This window comes from Orycteropus afer, unplaced genomic scaffold, assembly GCF_000298275.1.
Source record: "Orycteropus afer afer isolate SDZICR_OR568_19922 unplaced genomic scaffold, OryAfe1.0 scaffold00139, whole genome shotgun sequence".
Lineage (NCBI taxonomy): Eukaryota > Metazoa > Chordata > Mammalia > Tubulidentata > Orycteropodidae > Orycteropus > Orycteropus afer.
In genome coordinates this window covers 1,444,776-1,459,154 of record NW_006921726.1, presented here as the reverse complement: position 1 = coordinate 1,459,154, position 14,379 = coordinate 1,444,776, and the positions used below count along the sequence as shown (strand labels likewise).

At 38.1% G+C, this 14,379-nt stretch overlaps 1 protein-coding gene across 1 annotated transcript in view; it reads left to right on the top strand.

The window, feature by feature from the left end:
- The window catches only part of NCOR1 (nuclear receptor corepressor 1), a 308,055-nt gene that overhangs the window by 197,794 nt on the left and 95,882 nt on the right, over positions 1 to 14,379 (top strand). Inside the window, exon 20 of the mRNA XM_042781622.1 lies at positions 11,870 to 12,419. Within this exon, the coding sequence (XP_042637556.1) occupies positions 11,870 to 12,419 (550 nt within the window). The remainder of the gene's footprint in view (positions 1 to 11,869; positions 12,420 to 14,379) is intronic.

The window sequence follows — 14,379 nt, the reverse complement described above, 5'->3', positions numbered from 1 at the left end:
TGCCTCGGAAACCCAAGGAGGTGTCGCTATGAGTTGGGGCTGACTCGACGGCACATAACAACAACAACAACAACCATCTGTAATTTGGAAAATACTTAATGGTGCAGTGAACATCTTTATATTGCTTTGTTGTTGTTGTTGTTAGGTACTGTCAAGTCAATTTTGACTCATAGCAACCCCTGTGACAGAGTAGAATTACCCCATAACAGTTTCTTGGCTGTAATGTTTATGGAAGTATATTTGTAGGTCTTCCTCCCATGGAGCCGCTGAATGGGTTTGAACTGCCAGCCTTTCTATTAATAGCAGAGTGCTTAACCATTATATTTTATTTATTTATTTGTATATTTTAAGAGCTTGTTTTACATTAAGCTTACATGTGAATTTAGTTCCACTCCCCATTTACCATGTCCTGCCCTAACCCCCTCCCTAGGCTGTAACCCTCCCCCTGTGCCCCTCATGTTTATGCAGTCCTGTTTGTCCTGCATTTCTTCAGTTTGAATGCTGGTCCTCTGGTGCCCTGTGGTCTATTGCTCTAAGGGATGTATTTCCATAGAGTATGTGGGTGCTTCATCCTGGGTTGACTGGTCTGCATGTATATCTTGTTAACTATTGGGCTGAGACCCAGCCCCTGGGGATGCATTTTATTCCAGGTGCAGAATGTATTCCAGGACCATAGTATTGGGGATCTCATCAGATTTCATCTGACCAGTAATTCTGGTCATTATTGAGTTTTCGGATTTTGTTCCATGTTTTTCCTCCCACTCTATCCAGGATCTCCAGTTTTAATCCTTTCCTGAGTGGTTGGCATTGGTAGCTGGGCACCATCTATTTATGCTGGACTCAAGGGCCATCGTGTCCTATGGCTGATTGCTTCCAAATGCCCTTGGTTTTTTTGTATTCTTCTTCACTTCCAATGCTAGGAGACAGCTGCATCTTAGTTGGCCCCTTGAAAGCTTTTAAGACCCCAGTCACTACTCACCAGTGTAGGATGCAGAACAAGGCTTTTATGTATTCTGTTGTGCCAATTGAGTCTGGTGTCTCCCAGTACTATAGTCCGGAGACAGTAGATCTATTGTATCTCTCTCTCCCACAGTGTCTGGGTGTCTGTGAGGGATTACTCTGTGTTCATATTCTTTTGTTTCTGTGAGGATTGCAGGTATTTTGTATCATTGGAGTCTGTGCAAGATTAGCCTCAGCTGAATCTATCCTTGGTCTAGAGTATACGCCTGTTCATTGACTCCCATCTGATCTTCTCAGATATTTATGTTTTTATCCGTAGCCTGGTGTTTGGTGTTAATGGTAATGCAATATTGTGGACACATTGGTTGGTATTAGCATCTCTTGTCTATCTCTTATGTGCACAGTTCAGTGTCCTCCCATTTCCTAATTTATCTTGGTGGTCATAGATCCTTCCCATATATCCCTCCCCTTACCCATGTTAGTGTGTGTGCTCCAACTAGCCTGAAATTAATCTTTCCCCTTCCCTCCCCATCCCGGTAACCTACAATATGAGTCCCCTTTCCAACACAAACCATTCTTTGTCTTTTTACAGTAATGAGCTTATACAGTACTTGTCTTTCTGCGATTGACTTATTTCACTCAGCATAATATCCTCCAGGTTCATCCATGTTGTAAGATGATTCGCATATCTCTCATTGTTCTTTAATGTAGCATAGTATTCCATTATGTGCATGTATGCTAATTTGGTTATATACTCATCTGTTGATGGGCATTTAGGTTGGTTCATCTCTTTGCTGTAGTGAATTGTGCTGCGATGAACATAGGTGTACCTATGTCCATTTATGCGCTATCTCTTACCTCTTTAGGATATATTCCTAGTAATGAAATTGCTGGGTCAAATGGTACTTCAGTGTTCAGTTTTTTAAGGAAATGCCATACCATTTGCCACAGTAGTTGTACCATTTTACAATCCCACCAGCAGTGCCCAAGAGTTCCAATCTCTCTGCAAACTTGCCAGCATTTGTTATTTTCTGACCTGTTGAACTTTGCTATTGTTGTTGGAGTGAGATGATATCTCATTATTGTTTTGATTTGCATCTGTCTAATGATTAATGATCGTGAGCAATTTCTCATGTGTTTGTTGGCTGCCTGTATGTCTGTGGTGTGTTTCCCTGGTTTTGGTATTAGTGTTATCCAATCTGTAGGTTCTCTTTTTACCCTTTTGATGAAGTCTTTCTATGCACATAAAAATTTAATTTTTAAAATGTCCCAGTCATCTAGCTTTTCTTCTACCTCCTGCACATTCTGGGTTATGCTTGATAGTCTCTTTATGCCGTAAATTAGGTCTCCCAGATTTACCCCTATTTTATCTTTGATGAATTTTATAGTTTTGGGTTTTACATTTAAGTCTTTGATCCAGCTTGAGCTTGTTTTTGTGTTTGGGGTGAGGTATGGGTCTTGTTTCATTTTTCTGCAGGTGGATATCCAGTTTTGCCAGCACCATTTGTTAAAGAGCCTGTTGCTTCCCCATTTAATGAGTTTTGAACCTTTGTCAAAGATCAGCTGTTCATAGATGGATTGGTCTATATCTGGACTTTTGATTCTGTTCCATTGGTCTATCTATCTATCTATCATTGTATCAATACCATGCTGTTTTGACTACTGTGGCTGTATAGTAGTTCTTAAGATCTGGGAGTGTGAGATGCCCCACTCTGTTCTTCTTTTTCAGAAGTGCTTTCTTTATCCAAGGTCTCTTTCTTTTCCATATGAAGTTGGTAATTAGTTTTTCCATGTCCTTAGCAAATTTCGTTGAAATCTGGATTGGGATTGCGTTAAATGTGTAAATTGCTTTAGGTAGTATTGACATTTTCACAATATTCAGTCTACCTATCCATGAACAAGGTAGGTTCTTCCATTTATGTAGTACCCTTGTTGTCTCTTGTAACAATGTTTTATAGTTTGCTTTGTATAGGTCTTTTGTGTCTCTGGTATGGTTTATTCCTAGATATTTTATCTTTGTTAGTAGCTATAGTAAATGGTACTGTTTCCCTTATTTCTTTATCAGAGGACTCTGTATTGGTGTAGAGGAATCCAATTGATTTTTGCATGTTGACCTTGTATCCTGCCACTTTGCTGAACCTCTCTATTAATTAGTTCAGTAGTTTTTTTATTGAGTCCCTTGGGTTTTCTGTGTACAGGATAATAGCATCTGCAAATAGAGATAGTTTTAGTTCCTCTTTGCAAATTTGTATGCTTTTTATTTCTTTTAATTGCCCTATTGCCCTGGCCAGAACTTCCAATACAATGTTAAATAGAAATGGTGATAGAGGGCATCCGTATCTGGTTCCCGTTTGTAAGGGGAATGCCTTGAGTCTTTCTTCTTTAATAATGATGTTGGCCATTGGCTTTGCATATATACCCTTTATTATGTTGAGAAATTTCCTTCTATCCCTGTTTTGCTGAGAGTTTTGAACAGGAATGGATGTTGGATTTTATCAAATGCCTTTTCTGCATGGATTGATATAATCATATGGTTCTTTTGTTTTGTTCATGTGGTGGATTGCATTGCTTGTTTCTCTGATGTTGAACCACCCTTGTAAACCTGGTATGAATCCCACTTGGTCAGGGTGTATTAATTTTTTGATATGTTGTTGGATTCTGTTGGCTAGGATTTTGTTAAAGATTTTTGCATCTGTGTTCATGAGGGATATTGGTCTGTAGTTTTCCTTTGTAGTGATGTGTTTTCCTGGTTTTGGTATTAGTGTTATGCTTGCTTCATAAAATGAGTTTCAGAGTATTCCATCTTTTTTCTATGTTCTAGAATAGCTTGAGTATTAGGTGTCAACTCTTCTCTTTGAATACATGATAAAATTCTCCAGTGAAGTTGTCAGGGCCAGTACTTTTCTTTCTGGGCAGTTTTTTTATTACCTGTTCTATTTCTTCTTTTGTTGTAAGTCTGTTCAAGTACTCTATCTCTGAGTGGGATAGTTTATGTAGGTCTTGTGATTCTAGAAACTTGTCCATCTTTTCTAGGTTCTCAAATCTGTTGTAATACAGTTTTTCATAATATTCTGTCAGTATCTTTTATTTCCTTTGGTTCTGTTGTGATGACACACTTTTTGTTTACAATTCTTGTGATTTGGATCTTCTCTTTATTTTCTTTTGTTAGGTTTGCCAATGTTTTATTTATTTTATTAATCTTTTCAAACAACCAGCTTTTTGTTTTGTTGATTTTCTCTATTAAAGAGCCTGTTTCTCTATGGATTTTTTGTTTTCTGTTTTCATTTATTTCTGCTCTGATCTTTGTTTCCTTGCTTCTAGATGCTGTAGGATTCTTTTGTTGTTCTATTTCTAGTTGTTGGAGTTGATGAATTAGAGTGTTGATTTTGTTTCTTTCCTCTTTTTTGATGTATCCATGTATTGCTGTAAACTGTCCTCTTATTACTGCTTTTGCTGTGTCCCATTATTTCCTTCTCATTTGTTTCTCGGATTTTTTTTTTATTTCAGTTTTTATTTGCTCTATTACCCAGTAGTTTTTGAGCAGTGAATTGTTCAGCTTCTACATGTTTGATGTTTTTCCTTGCTCTTCCTGTTAGTAATTTCTAAGTTTATAGCATTGTGGTCCGAGAAGATGCTCTGTAGTATTTCAGAGCTTTTGAATTTATTGACGCCTGTTTTATGTCCTAACATATGGTGTATTCTGGAGAAAGATCCATGTGCACTGGAGAAGAATGTGAATTGTGCTTTTGTTGGATGTAATCCTCTGAATATATCTATGAGGTCAAGTTGGTTGGTTGTACTGTCGGATTCTTCTGTATCTTTGGTGAGTTTTTTTCTAGTTGACCTGTCCCTCTTTGAAAGTGGTGTGTTAAAGTCTCCTACTACTACTGTCGACTTGTCTGTTATCCCTTTTAATTCAGTTAATATTTGCTTCACATATTTTGTAGCACTTTCATTGTAACGTCTTCTTTGTCAATTGACCTTTCCAGCATCATTTAATGTCCTTCTTAGTCTCTTAAGATGTTTTTCACCTTAATGCCTAATTTTTATCAGAAATTAATATTGCCACCTCTGCTCTTTTTTGGTTACCATTGGCTTTTAATATTTTTTCCATCCCTTAACTCTTAATTTGTTTTTATCTTTGTGTTTAAGATGGGTCTCTTGTAGGCAGCATATCAATGGGTCTTCTTTTCTTATCCAGTCTGGCACTCTCTTTCTCTTGATAGGTGCATTTAAATCCATTCACATTGAGTGTAATTAGTGATAGGTATGAATTGATTCCTGTCATTCTATTGTTTTTTTGTTTTTTTTTTTGTCGTTGTTGGTGTTTCCTTGGTCAATATACTTTTATGTGCTGAGTTTGGTTTGTTGCCTTTTCTTGTTTATTGTTGGTTTTATGCTTATTAAACCCATGTGTTTTTCTTCTTCTGAATTTGCTTTGGGGGATTGTTAATTTTCTCCATGGTTACCTTGGAGTACATTTTTGTCTCTACGTTTTTAGAACAGTGCGTACTGTGAAGACATTGCCCTGTTTTCCTCTCCATTTGGAAGTTTGTACCTAGAAGTTTTATTCCCTCTAATAGGTTAATTGCTGTTGTCATGTGCTGATTGACTTCCTTGGTTTTTAATGTACAGTGTTTTATGGTCTTATTTTGAGTTTCTATTTCTGATTTGGTTTTAGTGTTGATGCCACGTCTCCTGATTTTGTTGATCTCTGTTGTACTTTCTCTCTTGGCAGGACTTCCTTAAGCATTTCTTGTAGGTTTGGTCTGGTTTTCACAAAATTCCTTAATTTCTATTTGTCTGAGAATGCCTTAATTTCACCCTCATAGTTGATGGATAATTTGGCTGGATATTGGATTCTTGGTTGGAAGTTCTTCTCCTTCAGTGTTTTATATATGCTATCCCATTGCCTTCTTGCCTGCATGGTTTTGCTGAGTAATCAGAGCTCAGCCTAACTGTTTGATTATTATAGTAATATTTCTTTTTTTCCTGGTCAGCTCTCAAATTTTTTTCATTGTCTTTGGTTTTGGATAGTTTGATTATTATATGCCTCAGTGTTTTTCTCTTGGGATCTGTCTTGTGTGGGGTTCTATGAGCTTCTTGGACAAATATCTTTTCTTCTTTCATGATATGGGGGAAGTTTTCTGTTATCAGGTCTTCCACAATTTTCTCGGTGGTCTTTTTCACCTTTTCTTGTTCTGGAATTCCAATGAGTCTTATGTTGTTTTTTTCTGATGCCATCGCATGTAATTCTTAGGTTCTCTTCATTTCTCTTAAATCTTTGTTCTGATTTTCCTTCATACAGGCTAGTGTCCAGGGATTTGTCTTCTAGTTGGGATATGCGTTCTTCAGCCAGTTCTATCCTAGTGTTTTGTGCTTGTACTATGTTGTAATTCTGTTATTTTGGTAGTCATCTTTTGGATTTCTCACTGCTGATTTTGTATGAGTTCCGATTATGTATTGTTGTTGTTGTTGTTGTTATGTGCCGTCGAGTCAGCCCCGACTCATAGTGACCCCTCCTTGGGTTTCTGAGGCAGTATCACTACGGAAGTAGGATTGCCCAACCTTCTTTCCGAGGAGTGGCTGGTGGGTTTGAACCACCAGCCTTCTGGTTAGCAGTCAAGTGCTTTAGCTACTATGCTACCAGAGCTTGAATGATTTTCCTGAGTTCTTCCAGGGAACTGTCCGTGTTCTTGCTTTTGTTTGGGTTTTCTTTAGGCTCTTTGTAAAGCTCTATAAACATATCTTCTAAATTCCTTCTCTATTGCCTCATCTTCCTCCATGTTTGGTGAGACCTTTGTTTGTGGTTTTGCTTCTAATGCTTTGTTCTGTTTTTTTGTTTGATTTGAGGTTGCCTGTTGTTTCCTAGACATTTTGTAGTTGTCTTTAACTGTTGGTTATGTATTGATTTCTTTTGTCTTGGGTTTATGATTTTATATTTTGAAAAAGTGCAGCTGGTGTATTTTATTTTATTTTAGTTAGTTATTAATTCAGATATACTGGGTTGCTCTGCAGTTTTCTTTGTAATGGTGGAATCACTGTGTGGAATGTGGATATGTGTTTCTGTTTGTCATAAAGAGGGTTTAGAATTTGAACCGGGAGGTATTATGGTGGCTGAATGTGGTTTCTTCTATTGGAAATGTGAGGTCATTGGCAGAGAAGGTGATAGTGGAAGAGCAGAAGAAGGAAAGGTCCCTGTTGCTAGGAGCTGTTTCTAGGGCTTTGAGCTGGCTGCTAATGATGATGTTGTACTGTTATTCACAGGCCCGCAGCTCAGTTTCAGTAAAGACTCATGTTGTTAGGTGGTTGCCCCTTTCTGCCAGGCTCAGACACATGCAAAAACTCTGCTCCCGAGGGCCCTTGGCACCAGAAGGCCGACCCAAGACAACTACCTGGCGGCCCAGACCACGATCCGCCGTGGGAGTTCCTCTATGGATCCTCCCATCCACGGTGCCCAAGATCTGCTCAGTTTCTGCTGGAGCCAGGCCAGCGCCTGGTCATAACCTCTGGTCCCAGTATTACTGACAAAGTCAATCGCAGGCCCCTCAGTGCCATTAAGCTGACCCAAGCCTGATCGGTGATCTGCTGCAGGGACATCTCCCCAGGCCCACCCTCTTTCAGCACCTATAGACTCTCTGCTCGGGTTTCAGTGGCACTCTACATGCCCGTTTGCACCTAGCTGATCCAAGTTACTGATAATATCAGATGCTGAAGGTAGATCTTTGGGGTGGTCGCTGGTATGCTGGTGTGGTGTGTCTTCTTCCTTAACTCAGGGAGGACTCGGATGGCCTTTCTTGCCTGCCCGTCGGCGCTTCCCTAGGTAGGTAGGTCCCCAATGGCCTTTCTCGGCTGCTTGGCCCTCTGCAGGATAGATCTCCTCATCTTGTTATTTTTTTCCTCTGTCCCTTTCTCCTTTCTAATTCTACTCCCCTGAGTTTGGTGCACTCTGACTCAGTGAGCTGTTCAGAGCACCAGAATCCCTAATTCAAACTGCTGTACCTACTTTTTCAAGCACTAAGGTGCTAGAGGGAACTAGCATGGTGATTACTGACGAGACTCCATTTTGAACTTGTGCTTAACCATTTTTGTGGCAAATTAGTAGCCCAAAGATCCAGTAATAGAATAAAGGTTAAGTAAGTTTAAAGTATATTCACAAGCATTCATTCACTTCATTATTCAGCAACTTTATGTCTCAAGAATAGTTTTTGGCACTAGGACATAAATGATAAACAAAATAGATCATCCCTGTCCTTATTGTGTTCATAGCTTAATGGAAGAAACCGTCATAAATCAAATATGTGTGAATAAATGTAAAATTGTAACTGCACCTAATACATGTGCTATAAGAATTATAATTGCAAATTTTGACTGTGTTAAGGAAGCCATACAAGGCTTTATTTTAATACAAATAATATTTGAGCTGATACCAAAGAAAAGAAAGGTGGAAGAGCCTTTCAGCAAGAGTGAATGACATGCACTGAGTATCTGGTCAGAAGATGCATAGGGCATTCCCCAAAATAAAAGAAGGCCAGTATGTGTGGAGCACAGAGTACTCAGTACAGGTAAAACTAGAGAGATTGGCAGGGAACCCCATTTAGGATCTTGTAGGTGTTAAAGTAATATTTGGCTTTTTAAAAGGTCACTTAGCTTTGCTGTAAAGAATAGTATAGGATGGAAGATGAGAAGAGTTGTTTCTGGATTCGAGGGGTAGCTGTGATGTAGATGAATTCAAGAGGTGTTTTTAGAGAGAAAATCGATGAGACTTGTTGAGGCAGGATATGGGGGTAAATGAAAGGGGCCATTCTCATTTCCAAGGAGCATTCTTGCTGCACTTCTTCCAAGATGGATTTGTTCATTCTTCTGGCAGTCCATGGTACTTTCAGCATTCTTCACCCAATACCACAATTCAAAGGCATCAACTTTTCTTTGGTCTTCCTTGTTCACTGTCCAGCTTTCACATACGTATGACACAACTGAAAATACCATGACTTGGGTTAGGCACACCTCAGTTTTCAAAGTGACATCTTTGCTCTTTAACACTTTAAAGAGGTCTTTTGCAGCAGATTTTCCCAATGCAATACAACATCTGATTTCTTGACTGCTGCTTCCATGGGTCTTGATTGTGGATCCAAAGAAAATGAAATCCCTGACAAGTTCAATCTTTTCTCCATTTATTGTGATGTTGCCTATTGGTCCAGTTGTGAGGACTTTTGTTTTCTTTATGTTGATGTGCATTCCATTCTGAAGACTGTACGTAGCCTTTGATCTTCATCAGTAAATGCTTCAAGTCATTTTCACTTTCAGCAGACAGGGTTGTATCATTTGCATATTGCAGGATGTTAATAGTATTTTCCTCCAATCCTGATGCCACGTTCTTCCTCATATAGTCCAGCTTCTCAGGGTATTTGCTCAGCATATAGATTGAATAAGTATGGTGAAAGGATACAGCCCTGATGCATGCCCTTTTCTGATTTAAAATCATACAGTATTCCCTTGTTCTATCCAAACAATAGCCTCCTGACCTATGTACAGGTTCCATATGAGTCCAATTAAGTGTTCTGGAATTCATATTTTTCTCAATGTTATCCATAATTTGTTATGATCCACACAGTTGAATGCCTTTGCATAGTCAATAAGACACAGGTACACATCTTTCTGGTATTCTTTGCTTTAAGACAAGATCCATCTGCTATCAGCGATGATATCCTTCATTCCTTATCCTCTTCTGAATCCAGCTTGAGTTGTGAAAGTTCCCTGTCAGTACAGTGGTGCAAGTGGTTTTGAGTTATCTTCAGCAAAATTTTACTTTCGTATGAAATTAATGATATTGTTCAATAATTTCCACATTCTGTTGGATGACCCTTCTTTGGATTGGACCCAGATATTGATCTCTTCCAGTCAGTTTTACACTGTAGATGTCTTCCAAATTTCTTGGCATAAACAAGTAAGTGCCTCCAGAACAGCATCCATTTATTAAAACATGTCAGTGGATAATCTCTCAATTCCTGGAGCTTTGTTTTTTGCCAGTTCCTTCAGTGCAGCTTCTACTTCTTCCTTCTGTACCATTCTTTCTTGATCATATGCTTCCTCCTGAAATAGTTGAACATCAACCATTTCTTTTGGTACAGTGAGTCTGTGTATTCCTTCCATTTTCTTTTAATGCTGCCTGTATTGTTCAATATTATTTGTCCAGGGAATCCTTCAGTATTGCAACTTTGAGGCTTGAATTTTTTTTTTCAGTTCTTTCAGCTTGAGAAATGCTGAATGGGTCCTTCCCTTTTGGTTTTCTCACTCCAGGTATTTGCACATTTCATTATAATACTTCACTTTGTCTTCTCGAGCCACCCTTTGAAATCTTCTATTCAGCTCTTTTATTTCATCATTTCTTCCATTTGCTTTAGTTGCTCTCCATTCAAGAGCAAGTTTCAGAGTCTCTTATCACATGCATTTTGGTCTTTTCTTCCTTTCTGTCTAATCAATGACCTTTTGCTTTCTTCATGTATGATTTTCTTGATCTCATCCCACAACTCATCTGGTTTGTGGTCATTGGTATTCAGTGTGTCAAATTTGTTCTTCAGATGGTCTATAAATTCAGTTGGGATATAATCAAGTTCATATTTTGGCTCTTGTGGACTTGTTTTAATTTTGTTCAGCTTCAGCTTGAACTTGCATATGAACAATTGACCGTCTGTTCCCACAGTCAGCTCCTGAGTGATGATATTGAACTTCTCTATTGCCTCTTTCCACAGATGTAGTCAGTCTGATTCCTGTGTATTTCATCAGGTTAGGTACACTTGTATAGCTGGCATTTATGTTGTTCAAAAAAGGGATTTGTAATGAGTACGTTATTGGTGTTGCAAAATTCTGTCATGTGATCTCCAGCATCATTTCTATCACCAAGGCATAGTTTCCAACTTTTGCATTCTAATCACCAGTAATCATCAATACATCTTGATTGCATGCTTGGTCAATTTCAGATTGCTGAAGTTGGTAAAAATCTTCAATTTCTTCACCTTTGGCTGGTGTGTAAATTTGAATAATAGTAGCATTAACGGGTCTTTCTTGTATGCGTATGGATATTATCCCATCACTGACAGCATTGTACTTCACGATAGATCTTGAATTGTTCTTTTTGATGATGAATATGACACCATTCCTTTTCAATTTGTCATTCCTGGCATAGTAGACCATTTGGTTGTCCAATTCAAAATGACCCATACCAGTCCATTCAGCTCACTAATGCCCAGGATATTGATCCATCGATCTTTGTGTGTTCCATTTCACTTTTGACAACTTCCAGTTTTCCTAATATCATACTTTGTACATTCCGTTTTCTGATTATTAATGCTGTTTCTTCCCCTTTTGAGTCATGCCCTGATAGATAATAAAGGTTCCAAAAGCTTTACTCCATCCACGTCATTAGGGTCAACTCTACTTTGAGGAAGTTTCTCTTCCCCATTCATATTTTGAGTGCCTTCTGACCTGAGGGGGTTCATCTTCCAGCTGCCTGTCAGACAGTATTTCAGTCTTATTCATAAGGTTTTAGTGGCAAATTTTTGCAGAAGTGGATGACCCCATCCTTCTTCCTAGACTGTCTTAGTCAGGAAGCTCCACTGAAATCTGTCCACCATGGGTGACCCTGCTGGTATATGAAATACCAGTATCATAGCCTCCATCCTTACAGCAACATGCAAGCCACCACAGTACGATAAACTGAAGGTTGAGTTGTGGTTCATTTTCATACTGTATAGAACAGTTTAGCCTTCCTGTTGGCTGTAATACACCACCAGGGTCATAAAAGAAGTATCTGTGTCTTGATCCTAAAAAATCAGCTTCAAGCATGGTCTCTGTCACCACGTGACACACGTTCATTATTAGATTTTTATGGTGTGTCATTATCTTTAAGGTGCTGAAAATAGTTCTGATACAGAAAGTGCTCCTTCTCCTTCACCAGTTGAAGCTGTCAAGCCCAGTGAAGATAACACTGAAAATGGTACTTCTCAAGGAAACACCGAGTCTGTGGCTGAGATACAATCCAGCTCTGAAACTGCACCCAGTACATCTCCCTCCTCAGTAGGCCCAACTACAAAACATGCTGAAAATGAAAGTGTGGAGACCCAAGCCAATGACATCAGTGTTGAAACGGCAGAACCCACGGGCATGGATCATCAGGAACATAATGCTGAAGTGAATTCTGCTCTTGAACTACCAACAATGAGCAAAGCTGACTCTGTAGATGCTGAAATGAAGGTGCTGGAAAACAGTGCAGCTGAAGTTGAAGGTGATACCAAAGATAGAGATTTGGAGAGAGTGAGTGAGAAGAGTGAGGCTAGAGATGAAGATTTGGTCATGGCTCAGCAAATCAGTGCCCAGAGGCCTGAGCCTCAGTCAGACAATGATTCCAGTGCCACATGCAGTGCTGATGAAGATGTGGATGGAGAGCCGGAGAGGCAGAGGTGAGGCCAGTTCCTCAAATGTTATCTTCTTATTCTGCTTGTTGTTGACTATATCTTAGCATGGTACTAGGTGCAGAGATTAATCTTGTATTAATAACTGATAATCTATATGATTTTAGTTTGGGTTTATGATACTGTTTATCTGCTGAACTAGGCAAAATTGTGTGATCATTTATTTTTAATGTAACAGATTATAAATTTCTTCTGTATCTGTCTTGTTATGTGTATTATATATGGTAGCATAAAAAATTATTTTCAGCCAAGAAATTTGTGAATGAAAGTACAGATTATTTTTGTGCCTAGTGATGGAATAAGTATGGTGTTTAGTGTGGAGGCAAGAAGCATAGGCTGTAAGTGTTGTTTGTTTACAAAAAAGCTGTTAAGGCCTCAAAGCAAGACATGCTGTACCCATGTCATAGATGGTAGAAAATACTTACATGAGAAACATGAAATGTTCTGAAGATAGTTTTAAAAACATAGTTTAAATACACATTAATGGTCATAATAATGACCATTTTTTAGTATCAGTGAAAGTTTTACATTGTTCATATTTGTAATGAAAAAATCAGGTGTAATACAAGTCAATCTATAAGTACATGTAGTCATGAAAGATAAATAATGTAAAGAATGTATCACACTTTTTTTTGGTAAAAAGATATATATATATATATTTATAGGACACAGATACTACATTACTTAATATATTTAATTTCCTGGGTGTTTCCTTTCCTTGAAAGAACTGAAATCATAAGAAAATGTTGGATCTGTATAAATTCTAAACATTTTTAAATCAGAAACTCAAGCCTTACCCTTTTTTTTTTTTTAACAAGTCAGAAGCAAATAAGCCACCTAGTAGACAGCTGAATTATATTCAAAATTCAGCTTTCTTAGTGTATCCTAGTATTTCTGTACTTTCAATCTGTTCTAGTACATTCTATATTTCATATATTTGAGAATAATATTGGATACTAAAATAATAATGAACATACAGTGATGATTTCTTAAAGAGAGATTTTATGTAGTAGATGCTGGTATTTTTATCAGCAAGAATTAAAATAAAATAAAGCCTTTGATTTACCAGAAAAATAAACCATCTAGATCAAATTTTTTCCTTGATCACACAGTATTCTAGATTTTATTTCAGTGGTCCGAGACGTTAACTAGAGTAAGTATAAATTAACTCAAGCTGTATGTTCCTTTTTGAAGCATTGTTGTTGTTATGTGCCGTCTGAGTCGGACCTGACTCATAGCAACCCTTCCTTGGGTTTCCGAGGCAGTATCACTATGGAAGTAGATTGCCCAACCTTCCTTCCAAGGAGCAGCTGGTGGATTTGAACCACCAGCCTTCTGGTTAGCAGTCAAGTCCCTTAGGCACTCCACTACCAGAGCTCCCTTTAATGAAGCATCTCATCCAAAATAAGAATCATCTATCTTTTGTTTTGTTGGTGTTGGTAATTATATTATTAATGAAAGAAAAATTAGCAAGGCAGTAATTTTAAAGATGAGCATTTTAAAAAATGGACATGACAGTCTTGAAATTCAGAAATAAATTGAAAAGTAGAGCAGTTGGTGAATGATACCTTTAAGTTTACATCACTTCAAACATTATCAAAATAACAATTTCAATTTTGTATGCTTGTATCTTTCTACTTTTGTTTATTTATTATATAGATTATTTTAGAGTTTGTATTTTTCATATCAATTTATATGTTTATGACAACATTGAAAATTACGAGCAAGCCAATAAGTTATGACAGTAGTATAGAGCTTCTCTATGTTCATATATTTGGTGTCTAGACTTTAAGCATAGGCACTGAAACAAGGCGGGCTTGTGCTTACTCACTGATCTGCACTGAACACGTTTCCCTTGTTACCCTACCGAGAGGGATCAGGTCTTCGGGAGCAAGGTAAGCACAGGCGTAGCACAGAGTAGCAGGCCGGAAGAGCAGGAGGAAGGGGT